Below are 26,687 nucleotides of genomic sequence, written 5' to 3' on the forward strand. Positions count from 1 at the left end.
AAGATTTTTTCAGTTGGAAACAAACCAACTATATAGAGAAAAAGTGCATACAGATACATGGAGATCTGCAGTGGCTTGTTATAAAACAACATATGTAACTTAGGTTATGCAGAACTATTTATACAAAGCTGAAGCTGGACATGGTTGTGCTATATCGTTTTACCAAAGCAGTAGCATTGTATTCACTCAAAATAGTGAGCTTCTGCCAAACGCAGACGCAAGAAAAATGAGTTTATGTATAAATAAAATACATAAAGAAGTATGTAAATAAAAGGGCTGGACCTTAAGTAGGCTTAAAAAAAGTTCATGTGGAACCTTTGAGTTGAACTTTTGTAGTCAGATTGCCAGAAAGCGGGAAGGTTGTAACAGCTGGTTTTCTGTTGTAGGGTTACTCATCTGAGCCATATAAAAATTATATGGTTTAATTAAAGATGACAGAGTGCTGGCCTAGTATAATAAGGGTCAGTGTTGATGGTTCAACAGGTAGTGCACTTGCTTTTGGTGCTGAAGAATCAGAAGGCTAGGGGTTCAATCCCAGGTGCTTGGGTTTATTTTCCTATTCTGACTCTAGAATACAGCATAAGGGGGGTGCTGCACTCTTGAGTGTGCCCTCCTTTGGATTTGGTGTTAAACTGAGGTCCCATCTGCCTATGCTGATGATAACTCAGGTGGATGCAAAGGATCCACTAGCACTTTTTGAAAAGGGCCATGGAAGTTCCCCAGTGTCCCGGCCAAATTTACCCTGTTCAGTATGAATATCACCTCGGCTGTCCCCTGAAAACAGGACACTGACCTACTGGCACTAACCCTGTTAACAATGCATAGATAAATAAAATAAAAATGGTAGACATAGCTGAGCTTATAGGTTCATAGGTTCATAGGTTCATACTAGGCTGTCTGCCCTAGGGCATTTATAAGCCTAGCCAGAGTTGTGTGGCTTTCACCACCCCTTAGGTTGAAGAATACTATACCCATTAGTTTGCCGTGCCTCTGTCCAGCAGTGATACAGAGATGATCCCTGGGGTAAACCTACGATCTCCCATCCACTGGTCAAGATTCCTTTGGAACAGAGCCAGCAAGGTGCTCTGTCTCACATGGACCGGGATTCTGTTCCACAGCATAGGGAGTCTCTGGGTGATGAATCTGTCCCTCCAGCATGTCCTATTTATATCCGTATTGAGGTTTAAGTCTCTTGCTCTTGTGGCTCTGGTGGATTTGGATTTTTTGAGGTGGAGCATGTCCATTAATTCCGGGATGGACATGGCCTTGTATGTCAGGCACAGGTCACCTCTGAGCAGACGGTATGCGACTGAATAGAGCTGGAGTTTCTTCAGTCGGGCAGTATATGGCATATTTTTGAGCCCCTTTATCCTTTTGGTGAGGAACTTTTGGGGTCTTTCCAATTGCTGCAGGTGTCGGGTAAGATACATTCCGAATAGGGCATTGTACTCAATCATTGGTCTGATAAGTGAAGAGTACAGGGGAACAATGACCTCCCTTGATCTGGATGTGAATCCCTTCATAATCAGGTGGGCAATGTAGAAGGTCCTCCTAACCACTTTGGCAATGTGAGTGTCAAAAGAAAGGTTACTGTCATCTTGGGTCCCCAGGTCCCTGATAACCTCTTCTGTGCTTAATGGATTGCCACCTATGTGGTAACTTGGGGTTACCTTGTTTTTACCAAAGGGTATGACTATACATTTTTTGGCGTTTAGCTTAAGGCCATGGCTCTGGCACCAGTTATCTGTTTCTATGAGACCTCTCTGAAGGATATCTGTGTCTGATGGATTTTCAACTATGGCGCCCAGTTTGCAGTCATCTGCAAACTTTGTCAGCCACAATTCTCCTATGTTTCCAGCACTTCTGAAAAGTAGATGCCGAACAAGAGGGGGCCGAGGACTGAGCCCTGTGGGACACCGCTTGTGACCGGCTTGGAGTCTGACATGGCACCAGCAACTCTAACCCTGTGGGTTCTGTCCTTGAGCCAGTTTGCAACCCATCTTGTGACATATGGGTTTACATTTAAGCTGGTGAGCTTTTCTATGATACCCGAGTGGGGTATTGTGTCGAAAGCTTTTGCAAGGTCAAGATAGGCTGTGTGAACTGCCTTACCCTCATCAATGGCCTTGGTGACTGTTTCAAAAAAGTCGACCAAGTTCAAGAGGCATGATCTGCCCTTGACAAAGCCGAATTGGGTAGGATCCAATGTCTGTAGGTCCCCTATGTCTTTATTTATGAGTTCCATTATGATCCTCTCCATAGCTTTACAGACCAGGCTTGTTAAGCTTATGGGGCGGTAATTACCAGGGTCCGTAGAAGCACCACCTTTGTGGAGTGGGACCACAGTTGCCGTACGCCACTCTTTGGGTACGTATCCTGTGGTAAGGCTAAGATTAAACAGCAGCCTTATGTGCGGGTTTAGTTCCTCATTGAGTTCGTGTAGCACACAGCCGGGGACACCATCCGGTCCCATTGATGCTGTGTTTTTAGCTTTAGAGAGAGCAGCTCTCACCTGGACATTTGAGATGATTGGGAGGCTACACTCTGCTGGGATAGATATTTCTCCTTTTGGGAGAAATTTTCACTGAACCTGTCTGCCAGTATGTTTGCAATGTCTGTGGGTTCAGTGATTTTTGTATCATTTTGGACTAATTCTGAGCATATCTGTGAGTTTCCACCCAGATTTCTAACATAGCTAAAGAAGGCCTTATGATTGTCTTTTGAGTTCTTGGTGATTTTTCTCTCAAAGTTGGCCTTGGATGATTTTATGAGTGATCGTAGGTTTTTACTAGTATTGATCAGAGATGTCTTCCCTTTTAGGGATTTTGCTCTATCTTGTAGTAGCTTTCTCCTCTTGTTGTAAAGTTTGTTTATGGCTGGGGTCCACCAGATCGGGCGCTTGCCTTTGGTGGAAAGGGTCTTGATTTTATTTGGGATTGCTTGATCCATGCAATCCTAAAGGTGCTCGTAGAAAGCATTTGTAAGGGATTCAGCAGCGTGGGTTGTGGTTTCCAATGGCTCAGGGACCTTGAAGGATACCACACCAGTCTTAAGAAGTGTGAAGTTGGCTTTTGAGAAGTTCTTCACTGTGGTCTTTTTTGTTGGGGGTGGGGGCGGGATGTGGATCTCCAGTGAGATTAGTTTATGGTCTGATCTCACCAATGAGGGATATACTTCCGGTATGGAGCATTTTGTCCCCATGTTTGTGATGATCAGGTCTAGTATATTTTCACCTCTTGTGGGAATGGTGACAAGTTGTTCCATAGCATTTGAGTTTATGAACTCCAGGAACCTTTGGGCTAGGGTATTGGGGCTTGAGTAATGTTCCCAGTCTATGTCTGGGTAGTTGAAGTCACCCAATATGATGGTGTTTGGAGAGACATTTATACTCTCCAGTGTCTTCAGGAAGGCTGTGTGGGGTTCCTGAGTTTGAGAGGGTGGCCTGTAACATGCTACAAACTGTAGAGCAGTTTTGCCTATGGTTAATTGCACCTGAATGGTCTCTGATGCTTCGTGAGTTGCCACCAGCCTGGAGGTGTGGGTATCCTTGATGAATATGGATACACCCCCTCCTTTTGTGGTACGGTCCGGGTTTTGGGGCCGGAACGCATGATATGAGGTAAAACCTGATAGTGCTGGGGTGCTCTCAGGAGCCTTGAACCAGGTTTCAGTCACAGCACAGACATCGATGTTCTCCATACTGAGGAGGGCTTCGAGGGCATGCATCTTGAGATTTAGACTTATGGCATTGAGCAGCATTACCCTTAGTTTTTTTCCATTATTGTTTTCTAGGGCGGTGGGTTTAGAATTTGAGCCTTGTCTAAAAAAGGCACTATGGGGGTGGCAAGAGCCTTTGCCAATATCCGGAAACCCAGGAGTGACAGGTGCAAGCCGTCCCTTGCGAAGCAGCGTGGCTTGTCAAGCATGTCATTCCAGGCAGACAGACATTGGATCCCCTTAGAATGACACCAGAAATTAAGCCAATTATTAAAACTGATAATTTTGTCTCTGTATTGTGGCATCATTCTTGGTGAAGGTAGGATACTGCTCAGGGTCAGGGTCATACTAGCCTGGGCTACATAATCTGAGAGCTCCTTTATGTCTCTTTTCATGTAGTCCAGGGAGGTACGTCTCAGGTCATTCACACCGGCATGGACAATGACTGAGTCATATTTGTACTTGCTGTGGAGTGACCTGAGTGCTTGTGTTATGTGGCGGAATCTAGCACCCGACAGGCAGCTTACTGTGACCCTCTCCTTGTTCAGTCTGGTGAGTGGGACATCAGTGTGTCTGACTATGGAGTCACCTATGACAAGTGTGTCTGGCATTGTGTTTGGTCTTAAGGGCTGTGACTGATTTGCACACTGACTTTGTGATCTATGTGTTGCTTGTGTTATGTCATGAGGTGGCAGTTGTTTGGGTGTCTGCTTTGGAGGCCTCTGCTGTTTTGGTAGATTTTTGATCAGTGCCTCCGAGTATGTCTTTGTGTGTTTATGTGTTTGATTTGTAGTTGTGATAGTTCTATGTGAGACTGGGTTTATGGTGTGTGTGGTTACCTTCTCCTCCTGTCTGGTTTTGCCAGTCCTGAGTTGAGAGAGCTCAGCCTCCAGTTTGGCTATATAGTTGCATCTCTCGCATGTATTTGTGTTTTGTGGGAGGAGGAGAGGGTTGTCTGTGTACATGAGGCAATTGTAACATTGCCTCAATATTCCCAGATTCACCAGCTGAGCAGGAGAGGACGCTAGCAACTGACCCTTTGACATGCTAGAAGAAATGAAAAAGTTTGCTGTGTAACTGAGTCAGAAAGGACCTATAGGGAAGTGGGTACTCAAGGGGGTTTTAAGCTAGTGAAGTACTTTGTATAATACAGAAGTGCTTTACCTGACTAAAAAATGCTTTAGGAACAAGTGCTGAGCTTTACAGATAGAGAATAGACTGTTTAGATTACAAGTACAGCAGTTCTAAGGGAAAAAATGAAGAGCAGACTTTACGGAGCCAGAAATAGTTTAACCTTGTTTAACCGGCGCTGCCCGATGGTGCTCTACTGGCAACTCCGCGCTAAACTATTATACATGGTAGTCATCTCTGTGGTGCAAAGAGATAAAGTTCTGACTGCATTATGATGACCTGAGATAAATTAGCGACTTTGGTGCTGAAAAAGTTGACAAAGGATAGGAGAGAGAGAGGCTGGGGGAATGAGGCAATTCTGCCAGCCTGCTGCACTGCCAACCTGCACTGAATACAGATGTGCATGGCATGCAGCAGTTTGACTCTGTCAAGCAATGCCTACATGGGATCTTTCTTGGTGCATGTGAAGCAATGCACAAAGACACACACAGACACCCGCACACAAGGGAAGATGAAGTAAGCCCTCACATCCAGACACTGAGGGAGGGATGAAGGACAGGAAATGGAATTAGTGTTCATGGCTGCCTGGATGATGGCCACATTTCAAGTGATTCCTGGCCAAGTAATGAAGAATGAAGAAGCATGGTCACAGCAGAGGCCTGATGGTCTGTAGGGGCAGGGAATAAAAGGAGAAAATGAACAATTATACACACAGAATGTAAGTATGCAGATTCATAAATCTGTCCCTTATTATAGTATCACTAACTTTTGTTTTAAAAAGTGGGACAAGCTCCTCTACTATGGTTAGAAAGAGAGAATTGCTCAGCAAATAGCTATTGATAACACCATAAGTCAAACGTAGGACATATATTGGAAATCTGTAACACAATATAAGAGATTTGCATCTACAATTGTACTTATATGACTGCTGGCTCCAAATAACCATCCCTATCCAAGCTGGCTGCAAGCACTGCAGTCTGAAGTTGGCCTAACTAATGAATTAAATGATGGCAACATAATTATCATAGATCAACTATATTACTGCCTAACAGTGTCGGTCGAAACATGCTATAACAATACTAAGAACAACTCAGATGGCATGGTCATGTGTGAAGAGTAATTTCTTAAATTTCCTAAGGGTACAGGTACATTTGGATTTCATCTAGCTGAACTAAAGATTTAACTATCACCAGCTAATATAAAGTCATTTTTTTGGTAAAATAAGGGAAATTTGGCTTACGGCAAGTGCAGATGAATATGGAAAATATAATTAAGATGGTACATAAATTTGTAGGTTCCTAGGAGATCACTACACTAATGGCTCAAAAGCCCATACAAGCCTAGCCAGTTTTACTCAGATTTTACCCAATTTTCTATCTCTAAAAAGATAACAAATGTCAGCAAGTAGGGTTTTGATAACTTTTACAGACTACCTATGATATAAGATAAAAATGTTACGCTAAAGGCAGTAGTAAAATGGCTTCTTCGTGAAAAATATTAAACATGGGGGCAGGTTATGAATGTAATAAGAAAGGTATTAAGTGAATATAACTCTTATATGCATATAATGTGCATTATCAGATGTATGATATATAAAGCAAAAATTAACTTATTTTTAATTTAAAGTTTGTAATCATTAATCAAAACTGTGCCTTATTCTTCATTGAGCAAGTTAATCTTTTAGCACATGCCTTAATTATCATGAATATTACTACAGACTGGGCCTCAGTCTAGCATCTCATCTCATCTCATCTAAAGGACAGCACTACATTTATACAGAACTCCCTTCTGTACATCAATGTCAGTGCAAGAACATGAACCAAAATGCCTAGCCTAAGAATAGAAAGCACAGCTTTTTAACGTCTTTCTATCAAAGCTGAATATGCAACCTGCCAAGCCAGTGGCACCGATGATAGTATAATCTTGTATATCCCACTTGTAGTTATCATCTACTGACTGCATTGTATCTATGCTACTGTCTTACTTAACCTGGGCAAACTAAAACTGGCCATATGCATGCTGTAGATCAATATGTGTGTATATGCCTTTAACAAGCTACCCAATACTGAGCACATGCAAGCCAGACATGCCATTTTGTAGTTAGCTGTTGAGATGTAATCACGTGTGAATGTAAGGTCTGTCTGTTAGCTAGTTAACTAGAGGCACTTGCTTAGGGCTGGAGGAATATATGTGCAAATTTGCAGAACAGGTCAGAAATAAATTTCAAATATTAAAACTTGCTCAGCACTATTTCTTTTTGCATAATATGAAACAGGTCATACAGAACATTCTAAATAATATTTGCATAAACAGATATGTAAATATTCAAATTACAAAGGAAAATTTTTGAAATAAAGTCAGAATTGCATAAAACGAATATTTAAAGGGAAACGACCACATTTTCACAAAGCATGCATTTTTCGTATTAAGCAAAGATATCAAAGTTATCAGAAGTATATAAAGTGTTTGCATGTTTGTGCAGTGCTACAGTAAAGCCATTTTGCAAAGTACAGCCATTACAAGGCATATTTCGCAGAATACAACCATTACAGAGCATATTTCGCAATGTACAATATTTTGAAGAGTTTATTGTGCATTTGAATGTTGTTACAAGCTCACGGCACTGTTTATTTGTACATAATTACAAGGGCCATATTTTCAATGTGTTTTTGTATACTTTGTGGGAATGGCAGATGAATTTCAAAAACCCAGCCCATTTGTGTTTGACAGTAATATTGCTGAGAACTGGCGAGTAATTGAACAAGAGTATGCCATTTTCATACAGGCTGCATTTTCTGATAAAGATGACCATACAAAGGCATTCATTCTACTTAATTTAGCTGGGTCAAAAGCCATTTCAAGGGGAATATTTACTTGTATATATGTACTTGCTATTTATACAGGAGAGGGGGAAAACCATCATATTTTTGTACTGGCTGAGTCAAGGGAGGACCCTGAGTGCTTAAAACATAAATATGCAGAAATGTGTAACACCCAGACAGATGTTACAATGGAAAGGCATGTATTTTACACAAGGGATCAAAACCCTGGTGATACTTTTGCAGCATATATAACTGACCTGAGGAACAGAGCTAAAACGTGCAGATTTGGTGACTTAAGGAATGAGTTGGTAAAGGACAGACTTGTGTGTGGTATAAAAGATGATGCTATGAGAAAGATTTTACTTTGTGCCAATGATTTAACTTTGAATAAGACCATTGAGATTTGTCAGATATATGAGCTTACAGAAAAGCACACAAATATACTTACAAATGAGAATAGCTCTAGAAGGCACAGTGATAAAGCTCATATTGACAGCATGTAGCACGTGGTTAAAAAAAACAGGCCCAAGCACATGGCAGCAACTGTAACCCCTGCAGTACTCACTGGTAAACCCCAGAACCTTCCAGCAAATTCCAGAGTTTGCACAGTCATAGTAAAGTATGAGTGAGTCAGCAAACTCAAAGCATGGACCCCAACCTAGTTTCATTGCCAACAGTCATAATTGTGGTGGGAGTCATGAATCTAAAAGGGAAAAGTGTTTAGCTTTTGGTTAACAATGCCACAAATGTAATAAATGGAATAATTTCAAAAGATTTTGTAAATCAAAAGGCCTATATTCTTTCATTAAAAGGGAACATTTTAAGAAATAAGTTGATCAATTAGACAGTGGTAAGCTTACTCTTTATGCTGATGGTGTGCCAGTGCTTCATGAAACAGTCATGCAGTAGATTTAAGTGCAAAGAATGAAATATTTTGTACTGTTCAGATAAATGGCAAGCCCACAGAGCTCAGATTTGACACAGGCTCCACGTGCAATGTTATGCCATCAGAAACATTTGCTAGAGTGTGTAAAGGTGAAAGTCCTGATTTGGCAAGCTGTGCGAAGCTTGTTGCTTATGGAGGTGAAGACATTCAAACCAAAGGCTCAGTAGTGTTTTCATGTTACTCTGCTGGAAGAAGCTATGATAATTATTTTATGTGGTCAAGAGGCATGTCCAGTCATTATTAGGGTTCAGAGGCAGTTTGAAAATGGGACTGCTTTAATTTAATAACGAAGTCCACCAAGTTAGCTAAAAAGGCCACTACTGTAATTTTGCCCAGTACATTTTTTTCTACCCATGCTCATCTTTTCAAAGACAAAGTAGGCAAGTTTCCAGTTGTGTACTCCATGAAGTTAGACTCACAGGTCAGTCCAGTTGTCAAGCCAGCACATAAAGTTTGAATAGCCATGCAGGACAGAGTTAAAGCTGAGTTAGATAAAATGGTGCAACAAGGTGTGATTTGTCCAGTTGAAACTCCACCTGAATGGGTATCTTCCATGGTGGAACCTCATAAGAAAAGCTCAGATGACATCAGAATATTTATTGACCCACAGGATTTGAACAAAGCACTAAAAAAGACCTCATCATCCAATGCACACAGTCAAAGAAGTCTCAGCCTTGATGCCAAATGCCACTATTTTTTCTGTCTTAGATGCAACAAGTTCATTTTGGCAAATTCAGTTTGACAAGAAATCTTCATTGCTCACTACTTTCAGTACTCCATTTGGCAGGTAAAGATATTTGAGAATGCCATTTGAGATAAATTCTGCAAGTGAAGTCTTTCAACATGCAATGGAGCAGATTTTTTCTGGGTATCCCTGTAATATCATAGTAGATGACATACTAGGAGGCAGTCACAATAAAGCAGAATATGACAGAAATTTCAGAAAATTTCTAGAAAGGGCACATCAAGTGAATCTTAAGCTCAATCCACACAAATGCAAGTTCAGGCTACAAGAAGTTACTTATGTTGGTCACTAATTTACAAGTACAGGCTTACGACCACACCCTTCGAAACAAACAGCCATTCTTGAGATGCCAGCTCCAGACAATGTTCAAGCTCTGCAACATTTTCTTGGCATGGTTAACTACCTAGGCAAGTTCATTGCAGATCTGAGCCAACTTTCAGCACCACTCAGAGAGATGAAACATAAAGATGTATCCTGGTCTTGGTCAGAGCAACACCAAAGAGCATTTGATATCCTAAAACAGAAAATTGCTAGTCCACCAACTCTCAGATACTATGATGTTTAGAAGCCAGTAACACTTTCCTGTGATGCTTCAAAATTTGGTCTTGGTGCAGTAATTCTACAAGAGGATCAACCTGTTGCCTATGCATTGAGAACTCTTACCCAAACTGAGATGGAGTATGCCCAGATTGAGAAAGAGCTTTTCGCAATTGTGTTTGCATGTTCTAAGTTCCATAATTATGTTTATAGTAGATCTATCCAGGTTGAAACAGACCACCAACCATTAGTCACTATCTTGAGAAATCCTATGCATTCAGCCTCAGCCAGACTGCAACATATTATGCTGATATTACAAAAGTACAATTTCAGTCTTGTCTACAAGAAAGACAAACTTATTTATCTTGCTGATACCTAATCCAGATCATCTGGAAACACCACAGAACAGCACGAGAATGAGAACTTTGATTTTGAAGGCATGGAAGTGAGAAATTTTTCTTCCACATGTTGATGAGCTGAGGAATCACGCAGCCACAGATTCAGTTTTACAAAGGCTCAACCACTTTATCAATCAAGGATGGCCGTCAAAGCAATCTAGTTTACCTCAAGAAGTGCAACCTTATTTTCCTTACAGAGATGAGATTTTGTCTGACAAAGGTATCATAATGAAAGGTCCAAAAGTAATTGTTCTAAAGTCCTTACAACAAGAGCACATTACTATATTGCATCATGGTCACTCAGGTACTGAATCTACCAAAGGATGGGCAGGAGGACATGTATTTTGACCTTCTATTTCACAAGACATTGAGACAGCACTTTTATCTTGTTCAGTGTGCAATAGTGCAAAGCCACATCAACAGAAGGAACCACTTCAGCTTAAGCAGATTCTGGAACTATGTTGGTCGACAGTAGCCACAGACATTTTCAAGTGGAATAGTCAATATTATTTGGTCTTAGTAGACTCTTTTAATCCAAAATAACACAGAAAATAAACAAAAGATAAGAGCTTTCATACCAAACTAGGTACTTCATCAGATCTAACTTAAAACATTCAAATCATCCTTATATATACACTAATGTTTCAGGTCACGTGACCTGAGTAACGGCTTAATAGGAATAACATCATTTAACCCTTTACCATTCATTGCTTGTAAAATAGGCATCCACTTTATCTCTAGACGTTCAGTATGGGTCCTGACATCACCCCCTCTTAATCCAGGCTTATAGATTTCTAAAACCATGAACTTAAACCAGTGATCATTTCCCACACATGTAACATGTTTAAAAAGAGCATTCTTCTCATCGCATTTATTTATATTGTACAAATGCAGCAAAGTGTGGTGGAAGGTCTGATTTTTAACATTTCTACAGTTGTTCTGAGCCCTGAACAGATTAAGGTACTGAACTATGGACTCAGCTTTATATCTGCTGGACACTCGTCTTTGACTAATGTTCTTACTAATTTAAGATTATTTGTGTGAAATATTTCTTTAAAAATGGAGTATGGTAATAGTGGTTATGCTGGTTCTGCTTTAAAAAAAAACAAATTGCTTACTCCTATTAACACCCCTTTGGTAGAGGCTTTTTACAAATTATGTGAAGATGATATCTATAGTTAATTCACTAACAAACATGGAAAGAGTTTTAAAAATATGAGCCGTGGTGAGTCTTCTGCCCTATTAGAATTGGTTAGATGTGATGACATATGTTTCTGCCCTGCTGATAAAGGGGGCAGAATAGTTGTTATGGATTCTACACATTACATGAATGTTATGAATACGATGCTGAGTGATGAGTATACCTATGCTGCAGTAACTAGACTTGAAGTGTTGAAATGAGTTGATAAGATACATGCGTATGTTGAGGACTTATTAATGGAAGGTGTGTTGGACAAATCACTGTATGAATACTTTTTAGTAGAAAATGCAGTAATACCTCAGATTTACGGGTTGCCTAAAATATATAAAATCCCACTGAACCACCAATACAGCTGATAGTTTCTGGGAAAGGATGGGCCACTAAGCCCATGTCCATATATATTGATAAGCAACTTTGCTCTGTTCTTGACAGAGTTGGGAATATATTAAAGGACATCAAAGACTTTCTTCATAAATTGTATGAATGGTCTAGTACAGAGTTTAGAGAAGATGTTTTATTAGTGACAATGGATGTCAGCTCACTTTTTACATGTATTCCTAACAACATTGGGATTGACTACATTAGAATGTTTCTTAGTCAGTACTCTGATTACACTAACAAGAACACTTATTTAATCTGTAGTCTTCTAGAGATTGTTTTGGCACATAATGCTTTCATCTTTGTATATAAGTTTTTTCTCCAAAACACAGGGGTAGCCAAGGGCACAGTTTGTGCCAACAGTTATGCCAACATTGTTCTGGCAAAATGGGAGTCCCAATATGTGCTTTGTGATAATAATATTTTCTCTAGATTTATTTTATACTACGGCCGCTATGTGGATGATATATTTTTTTGTATGGGGCAGCACACTTGAAACATTGTATGAGTTTGCACAATACTTGAATGGCACTATGGACTTCCTTCGGTTTACCTATGAGTGTTCTTCTGAATGTATATCTTTTTTGGATGTTGCAGTGATTAAAATGTTAGGAGAGTTGGATACTAGGCTGTATAATAAGCCTTGTAAGATTAACAATATTGTGCATGCCCGTAGTATGCACCCTAGACATGTGAAACATTATGTTTCAAGGGGGCAAATTTTTAGGCCAGCACCGCCACACAAGAGATAGTGACATGTATGAGCCATTTGATGACCTGATTACTAACATTATAGACAGAGGCTATAGTAATACTGAGATTACTATGGCACAGAATGACACTATCTCGTTGAGGGGTACTCATACTAGACCATTTTTTAAGAATCAGGCTAATTATGGTAATGTTAATGATTGTCAGTCAACTTATCCTGTACGGATGAGTCTTACCTATCCAAATGACACCAGTTTTGTTTGTGATATGGTCAAGAAACATTGGAGAGTACTGATGTCAGTTAAAAAATGTCAGGAATTGCTAGGTGCTATACCTTCTTTTTGTTTTAAGAATCGTCTGTCCTTAAAGAAAATGTTGTGCTATAAATCTTTAGCAAGAACAAATAGCGATATCAATGTGTACAAGGTAGGTACTTATCCTTGCCATCACTGTAATGTAGGTAGGTATATCAGAACAGATGACCAGTTCATGCATCCAGGCGCCTTTTTAATATTAATCTCTATGCTAATTGTGGCAGTTGTAATCTAGTGTACTGTGCTTCTTGTGAAATTTGTAAAGCTTTCTATATCAGCAAAACAAACCGATGTTTAAGAGGCCATATTAGAGAGCATTTGTACAATATAAATAAATGTGATGAGAAGAATGCTCTTTTTAAACATGTTAAATGTGCAGGAAATGATCACTGGTTTAAGTTCATGGTTTTAGAAATCTATAAGCCTCGATTAAGAGGGGTTGATGTCAGGACCCATACCGAATGTCTTGAGATAAAATGGATGACTATTTTATAAGCAATGAATGGTAAAGGGTAAAATGATTTTATTCATATTAAGCTGTTACTTGGGTCACATGACCTGAAACATTAGTGTGTGTGTATATATATATATATATATATATATATATATATATATATATATATATATAAGGATGATTAGAATATTTTAAGTTAGATCTGATGAAGTACCTAGTTTGGTATGAAAGCACTTATCTTCTTCTTTATTTTCTGTGTTATTTTATATTAAAACAGTTTTTTATGCTATCTCTGCCTACCAGTTTCATTTTATTTTGTTTTATTTTGTTCCTACTGTTTTATACTGGTTGCTCTGGTTTTTACTTTACTTAGTAGACTCTTGCACCAATTGGTTTGAGATTGACCTACTTCCTAACCTAGCATCCAGTACTGTCATTATTAAGAAGAAGTGTTATTTTGCTGTTCATGGTAGGCCACACAAAGTTATTTCTGACAATGGCACACAGGATGGATCTAAGTCAGTGTGGTTCCCAAACTTTTTGGATTCAAGGCTCCCTTGCTGAACCCAGGTTTTCCCAGGTGCCCCCCCCCCCCCCTCCCATGGTGCGCATCAAGTGCACATTTCATTTATTTATTTATTTATTTATTTGACATTTGTTTAACAAGGCTGCCCGACTGGACTAGGAGACCTGGGGAGAAAAGCTCAAAAGTACAATAAAAAGTCAATTACCAAAAAAAGTGTACATTCTGCTTAACAGCATAACACTGATATACTATGGTTGCGAGGTAAGCAAAAGTAATGGCAACCATATTAATTTTAAGTTTATAAGAGCAATATTTAAAATCTGTCCCTATTATTTGGCTCTGTCGATCATACCTCTCAACTGTATAGATTTTTGCCTCATATTTTTGGTCTTTTTCTCATAAAATTGTTGTTTTCTGGCAAATCACTGGCAGATCATTGAGGCTGAAGTGATAAAATAATGACAGACAGTTGAGTTTCATACTTCATACCCTTCAGAAAATTCATGCTAATGCAAAACCTGCATTTCTATCAACTTTTTAAGTTTGTGAGAGCAGTACTTAAAAGTGTCCCTATTTTGTGCTTTTGTACCCCCACTATTTTTGGCTTTGTCCAGATTTCTTGATCTAAGAGGGTGAGAGGTATGTGTCCAGTGCTATGGACCAGACTTACACAGACATCATTGCTGGTGCTGCCAGGGATCACACTCACTCTTCACTCTCTCCCCCATGACACACACACTCATACATATAAACACACACACACACACACACACACACACACACACACACACACACACACACACACACACAGTCACTTCCTCATTCATACCTGCATTCACTCACACATCACTCTTACTCTCCCAGTCTCACACACACACACACACACACACACACACACAGTCACTTCCTCATTCATACCTGCATTCATTCACACATTACTCTTACTCTCCCAATCACACCATACTGCTCAACCTCTTAAAAAATCTGGACAAAGCCTAAAATGATGGGGGGGGACAAATAGGGACAGATTTTAAATATTGCTCTTAGAAACAGAAAGTTGATAGAATAATTATAGTTCAAATGCAGGTGATATACAGGTATGAACTATCCCCACATGGCATTTTGATTTCACAATTTAGAAATGCAGAAGTACCATTATACTTGAACTATAGTACCAGTATAACAAAAATACTTCAAGGGACAATATATTGGAGTGGATACACTCATCCAAGTCAAAAAAGTACACCTCCTATGGCACACTGCCAAATGTCTTAAGTGACCGTCTCCCAGCCTGCCTAATTAGGCATCGGTCACAAATAAAATGTAGTCATTGCTTTAACATAGTAAGGAACCTAACTTACAAACTGAAACTTTTATAAATGAAGTACAACATTACAAATGGGACATACTGAAAACCCTACCCCTTGTGCAATTAAAGTACTGTCGAAAAAGTCCTACATGATTTAGGTTTTGGATTTATGGACCACTTATTTTAAATAAAACATTATACAAAGTAGATTATTAAATTTCAAGTGTTGTAAGTCCCAGGATCTCGTGTGTGGTCATGGACGTTTTAGCTTGTGAGGTAGCTGCTCCTCTTGTTGTAGTAATTGACCATATGTAATGTATGTAAATTAGCGTAGAGTCTAGGTAACTTGTTAACAGAACGTTCAGTATTGCCACTTTTGGAAACTTTAAAGAGACAGAACAGTGTATATATACGATTATAAAAGTAAATGCAGTGCAATGTTTTTTTTTTGTTTTGTTTTTGTTTTTTGTTTTTTTCTGCTATGTCTTTTAATGGAGCTCGTTTCACTTAGAAAACCCAAATAAGTAAACTAAAAAGAAAAGATTAATTACAATCTGAGTGCTCCTTTTTGTATAAGCATTAACAAAACAACTTAAACAGGAAGTCTTGCTCTGGTGTCTGTCATAATATGATTCAAACATCATTCAGCTGTCTATAGCTCCTTGACAGTAGAATGAGTTTCAGGTTACTGCAACAGGGCCATAGTTGAAGTTCTTTGGTTTTCTTATTTTGCTGCTGTCAGTCTTTTAAAACAACAGCCAGTGGTGGAAAAAATGAACTTACCTTGTCCACTGTCCTTAAAGAGTAAAGCATTGCTGACAAAAGGATAACAAGGACTGATGCCAGGAACTGGCTTCATCTTTCTCCATCTGTGTATGTAAACTGTGAGTAAGTGCAGTGTAATGGCAGTTACGAAAGTCAGGCAAATGGCACTAATGCCTAGAGATCCATACAGAAGCACTTCCATTGTTTCAGTAGCTCTTTTGCTGTGTTGCCTTCCAGCCCTTAGTGCTTACTCATTCTTTCAGAGATGCTCTTAGAGATGCTCTTTTGCCAAGTTTTAGTTATATAACTTTATTCAGCATCAAAATTGTGCACTAGGAAAGAAAAGTTGCTGCTCTTTTCATAGTTTTGCTTTTTTGCTTAATTGGGAGCACTCTTGTAGGTGTCAGTAAACTGAGTGAAGTCAAGTCCCACCCCCTTTGACATCACTGATGGTGGTTGGTCCTACAATCTGCTCTTCCTGTTCTCTGTTTACAACAACAGAGTTCAGTCTGACACAGATCTGTTTCATTATGTAAGTAACAGGAGTTTGAGTATAGAATGAGATGTGTAGAGTCAAGGAACTGCAGGTTAAAATGAGCAAATAAAAACAGTACACTTATGTAGAGATATAGGTGAAAAATGAATGGTCATATAATATCAAGGAGGCGGATCACTGTGTAAACACGCTGCTATACCGTAATAACCTTTAGCACGGCCGCAAAATAAACCGCAAACTAATAAGTTTAGTAACTAAGCTTATTAGTTCATGGTTTATTTTGTGACTAAGCTTATCAGTTTGTGGCACCCCCAGGGTGTCGCAGCACGCACTTTGGGAACCCCTGATCTAAGTCAACAATTCAAAAGATTTCCTGAAGAATGGGACTTTACTCATGTCACAAACAGTCCTGAGTACCTACAGTCAAATGGTTTGGTAGAACATGCAGTTCTAAGTGCAAAGCAGTTACTAGACAAGTCAAAATGAGATAATAGTGATGTTTTCTTGAATCTCAGAAATGTTCTTCATGATAAAAATCTTGGTTCACCTGCTCAGAGACTTCTGTCAAGACAAACTAGTACCACATTACCGATCAGTAGTCAATTGTTGGTTCCATGTGTCAAGAACAACAGATCAGTGAAAACCAATCTGTTGAAGAAGCACTTAACCCAGATGCCCTACTATGATAAGACCAATAAACTGCTCAATTCATTATGAGAAGGAGTAGTGGTAAGGATACAAACGTCCAAAGGTTATGATTAGATTGGTGTCATGAAGAATATTGGGCCAGTGCTGAGATCATACATTTTGGAATCAGAAGGAGCAATCTTTAGTTGGAATCGGAAACATTTCAAACTGGTGTCTGAGCCTATACTGCAGCACATAGCCTGTGAGAAGGACTCTTTATCTCAGAGTGAGTTGTCCGGTGTTCCAATTCCAGTTCCAGAGGACATTCCCATTCCTTTGACGAATCCAGAAGTTCCTGATACGAGTTGTGCACCGCAGACTGTCCCTGTTGCTAAATTTGGTCCCAACTGTTATATTACGAGATATGGTTGAATCTCTAAACCCTGTAACAGATATGAAGCAACTTGGACTTGAACATTGTCTTTTGTTTCTGATAGGTACAGTAATGCATGTCTATCTCTGATATTGTTTCGTATAAAGGGCAATATTTTTAAGAGGGAGGATGTAGATCAATATGTGTGTATATACCTTTAAGAAGATACCCAAGGGCTTGCACAAGTGTATAAATATGCAAGCCAGACTACCATTTTGTAGTTAGCTGTTGAGATGTAATTAGGTATGTATGTAAGGTCTGTCTGTTAACTAGTTTGTTTGTATGTAATGATGCTGTTATCCATCCTGATGTGTTTATATGTATTAAAGCATGTAAACAGAACCCCAAGCCTTCCAGTCATACGTGTTAGAGATGAACAAGTGACACATGCCAACACATTTTTGATTTAACTTACTATCCCTGTGAAAGTGTTTAACCATTGGTATACTTACGAAAGCAGCTGTTAGATGCAAACATGTGCTGAATCTTGTCACACTCTTCCTTCTGGTTTCCACTTCTATCACAAGAACACCACAAGGAAACTTCTTGGCTACTGTTACTGATATAGTTTGGTGTCATGATTGTTCCTTCAAGAAAAAAAAATATCTCCAGTCAGTATTAAAAACTAGACGTGCATCTTATTAAACAAAAAATAGATATGCCTGAAAAATTTGCAGCACTGTTTCTTGTTCATATCTATAGGTTTGCTTTCATTGATATTCTAAGGATAATTAGAAAAGGCATGTTAAAATAATACTAACTAAAAATCATGTGCATTAACAAATATGACAAATGCTTGCAAAGCATGGAGTCTTAACCCACATGCTACTTGTTATCTGTTTGAGACATAGATGCCAAGATTTTTTTACATTCTTTTCGAGACCAATTAGGTTATGACCAGTACAACCCAGTCATAATTCTTTGTAGTGCACGGAGCTATATCTGATCTATGTACTACTATGAGGTACAGAATAGAAAAAAAAGTGTAGTGTGTTTTTTACTGGCTATTTGAAAGCTGGTTAAACACTTTAGCACTGTCAAATAAGCAACAAGAAGAAACAAAGTATCGCTGTGAAGAATGAAGAGCTTTAAAAGCTGTTGAACAGTTTGCTCTGCCATACTTTTTGTTTATAAGTGTGGGAGTACTGTGTATCAAACACATTTTTTTTTCTTTTACCTTCTTTCACTGTTCCTTACCAGTTGACGCTGACCACTAACAGCCCCCATTGCAAGATGCAATTAACAGCACTTACAGAGTGCTTAACAAGCTTTTGCTAAGCACCCCTAAGCACTGCTAAGATTGGGTCTTTGCTTGGGACTTCTAAAATGTGTTTAACAAATGCTTGCCCCCAGTGCAAGATGCAATTTTAACAGCACTTACAGAGTGCTTAACAAGCTTTTGCTAAGCACCCCTAAGCACTGCTAAGATTGGGTCTTTGCTTGGGACTTCTAAAATGTGTTTAACAAATGCTTGTTTTTGTCTCCATTTTCAGAGAACAATCACCATGTTCATATAATTGTATTACATCAGCTCCAGCTGTGTTCAGCCATGACAAGTTACTGTATCATTTCATGTTATTTACTTCTGTTCATGTTCTATATACCAGATCATATACTGGAATCCCTCGATGGAATTAATAAATGGACTATAATTCACAGCCAAGGATCAACCCAGGTTAACCTGCATCTACACAATTACCTCCTGAAGTGTCCAGACAAAATCATTAGAAATGCTACACCAGACCATGCCTGACACCCCCCCTCACATTCAATAAGGAGGCTAGATTATGGCCTTAAATTATCAGATGTAATCATCAAATTCATCACAGAATGTTTAGCATGCCCTGCCATAATTATGAAATACTCTGTTGTTTAGCTGTCATGTTGAAGTTCTCAGTCAAAACAGAAGGCATGAATGAATGTACTAGAGTGTATCTTAAGGTATATAATCAGACATATTATGTATAACAAACTATGCCTTGAATTTCTCAACCATGGTTAGTGATGTGTTAATGCCTTGAATCAGAGTTAGTGGGTGTGTTATAATAATTCTTACTGTTGACAACAGCTGTAATCAAGCATGCTAAAATGTTCCATGTGCTCCAAAATAGAGTTTGACGTCTGTAACTAACAGAGAATGGATATATATGCTAGATCATGACATGATGTTACCAGATGTAGTAAGTGAATCTCAGTGGCGGCTCGTGATATCGGACTGTAGGACTGCAGCCCCCCCCCCCAGCTGTGAACCAGAATGGTACAATCCAACAATCAAATAACTTCTCACTTGAAAGTGTATCCGGACTGCTGCCTTACCAGTCCAGAGTCAGGAAGAAGGCAACAGACTGCTAATGGCATAGAAGTCTATGCTGTGCTAACCCCATAGACTGGAAGGTGATCAGACTGCAAGGTCAGCAGTCTTGGAAGTTGGAACATTCACAAACAGGAAACTGGAAGTGTGCATTCCGGCGTGAATGCAGATGAGCTGAAGCAGCTTTGGACTTTATTTGCAGCAGCATTTGGACTTTATTTGCAGAGCAGGAGTGTATTTGCAGCAGCTTAGAGTTTATTTGGAGAGCCAGATTTGGATTATCAAGTGCCGGCAGAACACACCGGCAGCTTTAGATGCAGGTACTGGTGTGTGTGTGTGTGTGTGTGTGTGTGTGTGTGTGTGTGTGTGTGTGTGTGTGTGTGTGTGCGTGTGTGTGTGTGTGTATGTGTGTAAAATGCCGCAGGTGGGTATAGAGAGAACTCAGGATACAGGCTTGAACCCTGGGTGCAGGTAACAAGAGCCTGAATTCTCTACCCACCATCCTTTCTGAAACTTTTGCAGATTTGTTCTGTTCTGTTCCTCATAAAATATGTAGTTTCTGAATTTTTGATTAGTTGATGGTGCAGTGGCAGCATTGTTACCTTACAACTTGGGGTTCTCTGGTTTGATTCTTGGCTGGGGTGGAGTCTGCATGTCCTATTTTTGCCTCATATTTTGTTCTGTTCTGTTCCTCATAAAATCTGTGGTTTCTGAAATTTTTCATTACTTAAATAGTTGATGGTGCAGTGGTCGCATTGTTGCCTCACAGCTAGAGGTTCTCTGGTTTGATTCTTGGCTGGGGTGCCTTCTGAGTGGAGTTTGTGTGTGGGTTTGCTCTGGTGTCATCCCATATTACAAAGACATGTGTCTGCAGTATTTCTCCCTGGGCCTCTGCCAAAAATTGGCTTTTGCTCCAAGTCAGACTTTCCCGGTTAACAAATGTTAAATAAATAAAATTGACAGGCATTTGAATTTCATACTTCATATTCTTCAGAAAGCACATAGTAACACAAAGCCTTTTATTCTAGCAATTTTCTAAGTTTATAAGATGAATATTTGAAAATTGTCCCTATTTTTGGGACTGTATTCCCCATTATTGGCTTCATCCAGGTATTTTGTAATAAGGTTGAGAGCTATGGTGAGAACTGAATTCACTGAATATGTTTGAGGGGTGTATTCCCCCATTACTGGCTTTGTCCATGTGTTTTGTGCTAAGAGGTTGACAGCTATGGTGAGAACTGAATTCACTAAATGGTAGCCATTTAAGTTTCAGTCTTCCTCTCTTTCATAAAACAACTGATTTGGCATAGTGGTATGTTCCTCTGACTGTTTTGTACAGGGTCCTGCATTCAAGTCTTGGCAGTAAAATATATGGTGGTAACACAGCATTTTATCTCAGCAACTTTCCAAGATTATAGAAGCAGTGTTTAAAATGTGTCCCTGGTTTTTGGGCTTTTGCCCCCCCCCCCATAAATTTTGGCTTTTTCCAGATTTTTTGTGGTGCGAAGTTGAGAGATACAGTTGAGTGTCGAGTAGATTTTACAAGGAGCTGAGAGCTGCAGGGGAAGAGAATTTTAGTCCTGCTTATGCTAAGTCTGCTTATATTATTATTAATAGCACAACAGGTAGTGTACTTGCTTTTGGTGCAGAAGGCTGTGGGTTCTACTCCCACAGGGTTGGATGCTGCCATACAGAGAATGTTCTCTTTGGGAAAGATACAGGCACTTTATTTGTAGATGAAACAATGAAATATAAAGTTGTTTGCTAGCAGCAACCTTTTCATTAGTTACAGATTTCTTTAATGTGGAATTATTTAGATGACTTGTACTTCTGCAGAGATTGTGCATATTTGCTGATACTGGTGGACTGTAGAAGTTTGAGTAGACTTTTATGATGGAAATGTTCTCAATTGGGAAGTTTTGTCATTATTGGTGCATTCATTTTGTTTCATTGTTTACTGCAAAAATGTTCAAAACAATACATTTAAAACACCCTCTAACTGTACTGTATTATACAAGGAGTATAATTTAATGCAATCAGGAAGGTGTATCATACAACACATGTATGTCTTGTGTGCAAGGGGCCTATCATTTGAAAACAGCCCAAAGTTAATCTTTATACTAGCCAAATGTATTTTCTTTGAATGTGGATTTCATTGCTGTTTCAACTAATGTGAGTTTCAAGGGCAGAGAAGTTTTAATGCTAAGTCTATTTTCATTGTGAGACTGCATTGCATTGTTTAGCAGATGTCTTAGTGTTTGTGCTGTAAAATGCAAAATAAAACTTTCAAATGAAATCCAAATAATTGTAGAAGTAACGCAGTATACTCATCAGTGTTTATGGTAAATGGGGTGAAATAGCCAAGTAATGGGACATTGGAATGGCTACAGGGGGGAGGCTCCATTTGACCATGATTTTGTGAGGGGGAAGGGCAGCAAACTCAGACAGCCGGGACGGAACTATACCTCTCAACTGTCCAGATTTTCACAGAAGGAATAGATTTTTGCTTCTTATTTTTGGTTTGTTCCTCATAAAATTTGTGTTTTTTTCTGGCAAATCATTTAGGAATTAAGTCACTAAATAATGACAGACACTGAGTTTCAGACTTCATAACCTTCAGAAAAATGCATGCTAATGCAAAAAGTGTTATTCTATCAACTGTCTCAGTTTATACAAGAGCAAATTTTTGTACTGTTTATATGTTCCCCCAATATATTCTGCCTTGTCCAGATTTCCTGCATTAATAGTTTGAGAGGTACGTGCAAATAAATTTATAGAACTAGGCATATCCAAACCTCTCAACTGTCCCTGATTTTGGCGCAAAATGTTGCTCTCTCCTTAATAATCCCTCCGCAAAATGGCAATTTTGGAAGAAAACGTGGCGGGTTTACTATTATAAATAACTGTAATGATCAGAAATGCATGTAGATTCTCTTATTTTGTCAGCTGCTCAAGTTAACAGTATTAATATTAAAAAGTGCCCCTTCTTTGACAGGTTCCCAGCTGTGTTGTGCGGCAATTTTATATTTTTGCATCACATTTTTGGTCCATTTTTCATAAAACTGTGTTTTTTTGGCAAATTAGTGGCAAATCATTAAAGACTGAAGTTAAAAAATAATGACAGGCATTTGAGTTTCAGATTACATACCCTTCAGAAAATTCATACTGATGCAAGACCTACTATTCTATTATCTTTTTAAGTTTATAAGACCAATATTTAAAGATTGTCCTTATTTTTGGGCCTTTGTCCCACTTCTATGTATGGCTTTGTCCAGATTTTTTGCTCTGAGGTTGAGAGGTATGACAAATGTGTCAGGGCCATCACAGTCAGCCAGAGAAATTTCAAATTGTGATATACTTGTTGTACTCCACTCCCCCATGTAGTGACTCTGGATGTGTCCAAGCAAGGTAAGGAGCAGTTATGCAGTGTAAATGTGCAGAGTATCCCCCCATCCAAGGTAGACGCAAGTACTACAGTGGCTTTTCATCTATCCTTGATTTTGCAGAATGTTCTGGTTTCTGTCACATTTTTACACTGTTGATTTATGCTTATTATTATTCAGAAAGTACCTGTTGCTCTGTGTTTAAGTAGCAATGCTTTAATGACCATCCGGTAAGCTTGTCTGAGATTGTAAGATGCAAGTAAGCTTTAATAAGCATAATGTTAAAGCATTGCCAACATTGAAAGCCTTTCTGTTGTTGCTATGCAGAGAATACTTACATAACTAGATAACATATATGCCGCGGGTATTGAAATGCATATGACAGTATTTGTAATAAAGGACAGGGTTGCATTATTTTAAGAAGCTCATTACATTTGTTGGAGACTTGCAGTCATCTTTGCAGGCTTTACCTGTAAACTAAACAGAATGCCAGTCTATCATGTGTGATCCATAACCTGTGCAGCAATCCTTTAAGCAATGTATCTTGAGATTGTTTCTTGTTTGCTTTTCATTTTTTACTTTCATCATGTTTTCCCCATGAAACAAGTAGATAGTTGTTGTCAGACAGCAGGTCTTTTTTGGATAAGAAACATTTTTACAAGTGGGGGTATCACAGAGATAGCTACTTTCAGCATGTTACTTGGTACTTTAATGAAGCTGAATATAAATTATAATTAGAAATGCAGTGCAAGGAGAAGTGGTTTGAGTTGAGTGCTGCTTGTTTTTCTTATACTTGATTTTGACTGGCATTCCAATAATGTATTTAAAAAGTAATTTATTGTTTCATGCCTCACAACCTTTTTGTTTCCATCTAGATATTAAGTAAGCTGCCATGCAGCCAATGCATTGAAATATTTTTTTTCTTCTACACTTCATTTTGTCTTGATTGGGCTCTCATAATAACGGATTGGCACCCAGGGCAGTGTATTTAATTAAAGTTACAGTTTTTGTGGTTTTGAGCATACCTCTTCCACTTTCTAGTTGGCCGCACCCCTTCCCATTGACCCCACCCTTTCAGCTGTCTCCTGCAGCCCCCCTTTGATTTTAAGTCACCAGCCGCCACTGGTGAATCTTCTAGACTATGTTCTGATCAGTGTGTACCATGTAGTGGATGACATATTGGAGCACAGTCACAAATAAGTAACTACAACACACAATACAACACTTCACTTCAATTATACTTGCTCCTTTTTGTGAGAGGCAGATATTTGCACCTCCAATCCTACTTGCTCCTTTTTTGTGAGAGGCAGATATTTGCACCTCCAATCCTAGGATTTAAGTATAACAATTTGAGATTATATAATCTCAGAGAAGTGGGAATAAAAATATTCCCACTTCTCTTTAGTTGCACATTCTCAAGAGTTGTTATATTTAGGTTTGGGGTGGGGCAGCAAAACTTCCCTATGAGGAAGTGGTGTTGTCTAACTCCATTTAAGCAGATTGACTTGTTTTACATCTTTTTATATTCTAGATAGGAGGTGTCAATGCCTTTCTTTGTAGTGTCTTGTTATATATAGCACAGTGCATACAGTGATGCTATTAATGTAGATCAGTTCCATATTAGCTGGACTGGTGGGTTGGTGTCTGCTGAAGTGCATTTCACTGAAGTCAAGTACACTGCAGGAAGCTGTGGTTATCTAAACATGGCAAAAACAATAAAATTGTAGGAAATAGTAAATAATACTTTGTAATATGGATTTTCACCCTCATATTAATAACTTACTATTAGACTCAATAAGGTCTCAGTGTGAGGAAGAAATGTTGCCTTTATAGTAAGGCAATCTGTAGCTATTCAAATGAGCTACTTGTTTACACACATGGGCTCCTTAACAGAACTATGAGATCTGATGCTGCATACACACAAAAACTAAGAATTGCGAAACTCACTTTAACACCTTTAAAGAATTTTTTGTCTTGCACCCTCCAAAGCTACCTGGTAATATTCTGCAGACCATAACCACAATGCTTGGAAGAGCAACAATATACATGTCAATATATGCTAAGTCTGAGACTGCATTTTCACAGTGTATTTCTACTGGTCTGAAGTACCGTGATGTTACAGTTAGCGTAAGCAGTCGGTCTATGAAGGGTTCAAAGCCCTTCTTTAAAAAAAGCTTTAAATGTGTTACAGTGAGAATCAGCATTTGCTGTATTTCTTCTGAAATTGCTCAATTCCTTTCTGACTTGTGACTTCACAGGTACTGGCCTCACACATCCCTGCTTCTGATATACACTAACTTTGAGGTCATCATATTCACCTTTGCTGCAGAAGGCTGCGGGTTCTATTCCAACGTCAGGTAAATGGATTGCTGACACTGCATGCACGTCTGAGTGAATCGTCATTCAGATAAGACATTAAACCAAGATCCCATCTGCTTGAGCTGGTGGCAGCTCAGGTGGATGTAAAAGATCCCATGACACCTATTGAAAAGAGTAAGAGAAGTTCCTTTATGCCCTTGCCGAATTTCCAAATGTATTCACTCTCAAGTTATGCAATTCCTGAACACATATAATCTCCATTCCACCACACAACATGGTTTCTGGCCATATCACAGCACAGCTACTGCTCTTCTCTCCTTTAATAACTTGGTCAACCAGCAGAGAAATAACAATAATTTTGTATCTGCTATATTCTTAGATCTCTCCAAAGCATTTGATATTCTCTCGCATTCCATACTACTAGACACTCTGGCCTCCCTATCCTTTGCCCCTTCTACCATTGCCTGGTTCAAAAACTATCTAGCAGATAGGCAGCAATCTGTCCAATGGCAAGGTGAACTATCCCCTTTACTTCCAACTACCATAGGTGTACCACAAGACTCAATATTAGGCCCACTTCTTTTCTCTATTTTCACTAACAGTCAAAATACCTCCACCCATCATGCCACACATATAGTATGCAGATGATTCTACACTAATCTGCTCTGCACCATCACTTACCATTCTACAACAACTCACTCAGGAATCCTTTAGCTTTGTGGAAAGATGGATTACTGATACCCAACTTATCCTAAACCCCAACAAAACTTAACTGTTTCTATTCACCCCCAATAAATCTAATTCCACCCCCCTTCTTTACAATCACATCCAAAAATATCACTGTCATTTCTACTTCTGCCTACACCAAACTCCTTGGCGTAGAAATTGACACAAACCTTATTCTCTCACTCCATAGCTAAAGCCTGAAATAACCTCCCCCTTCTCCGACGTCTACCTCCACTATTACACGGTTTAAAAACTTACTTAAATCACATCTAATGAATACCTGGCTATGTTCATGTGTTATATAATATTCACTGTTTTGCAACTCTACACACCTTCCTTCCTATTATACATACTGTAAATATGCATCATTGTTTATAACTTTAAAAGTTGTTCTCCAGTTTTGTGCTACTTTATGTTAACCATGTTGAATTAGTATAC

The 26,687-nt window shown here is 38.9% G+C and overlaps 1 protein-coding gene across 1 annotated transcript in view; it reads right to left on the reverse strand.

Moving 5' to 3' along the window:
• Window positions 1–26,687, reverse strand: part of GFRA3 (GDNF family receptor alpha 3) — a 198,102-nt gene that overhangs the window by 38,771 nt on the left and 132,644 nt on the right. Inside the window, exon 6 of the mRNA XM_044069510.1 lies at window positions 17,963–18,097. Within this exon, the coding sequence (XP_043925445.1) occupies window positions 17,963–18,097 (135 nt within the window). The remainder of the gene's footprint in view (window positions 1–17,962; window positions 18,098–26,687) is intronic.

This window comes from Protopterus annectens, chromosome 4.part0 (genome assembly GCF_019279795.1).
Source record: "Protopterus annectens isolate FY-2018-M chromosome 4.part0, PAN1.0, whole genome shotgun sequence".
In the NCBI taxonomy this organism is placed as follows: domain Eukaryota; kingdom Metazoa; phylum Chordata; order Ceratodontiformes; family Protopteridae; genus Protopterus; species Protopterus annectens.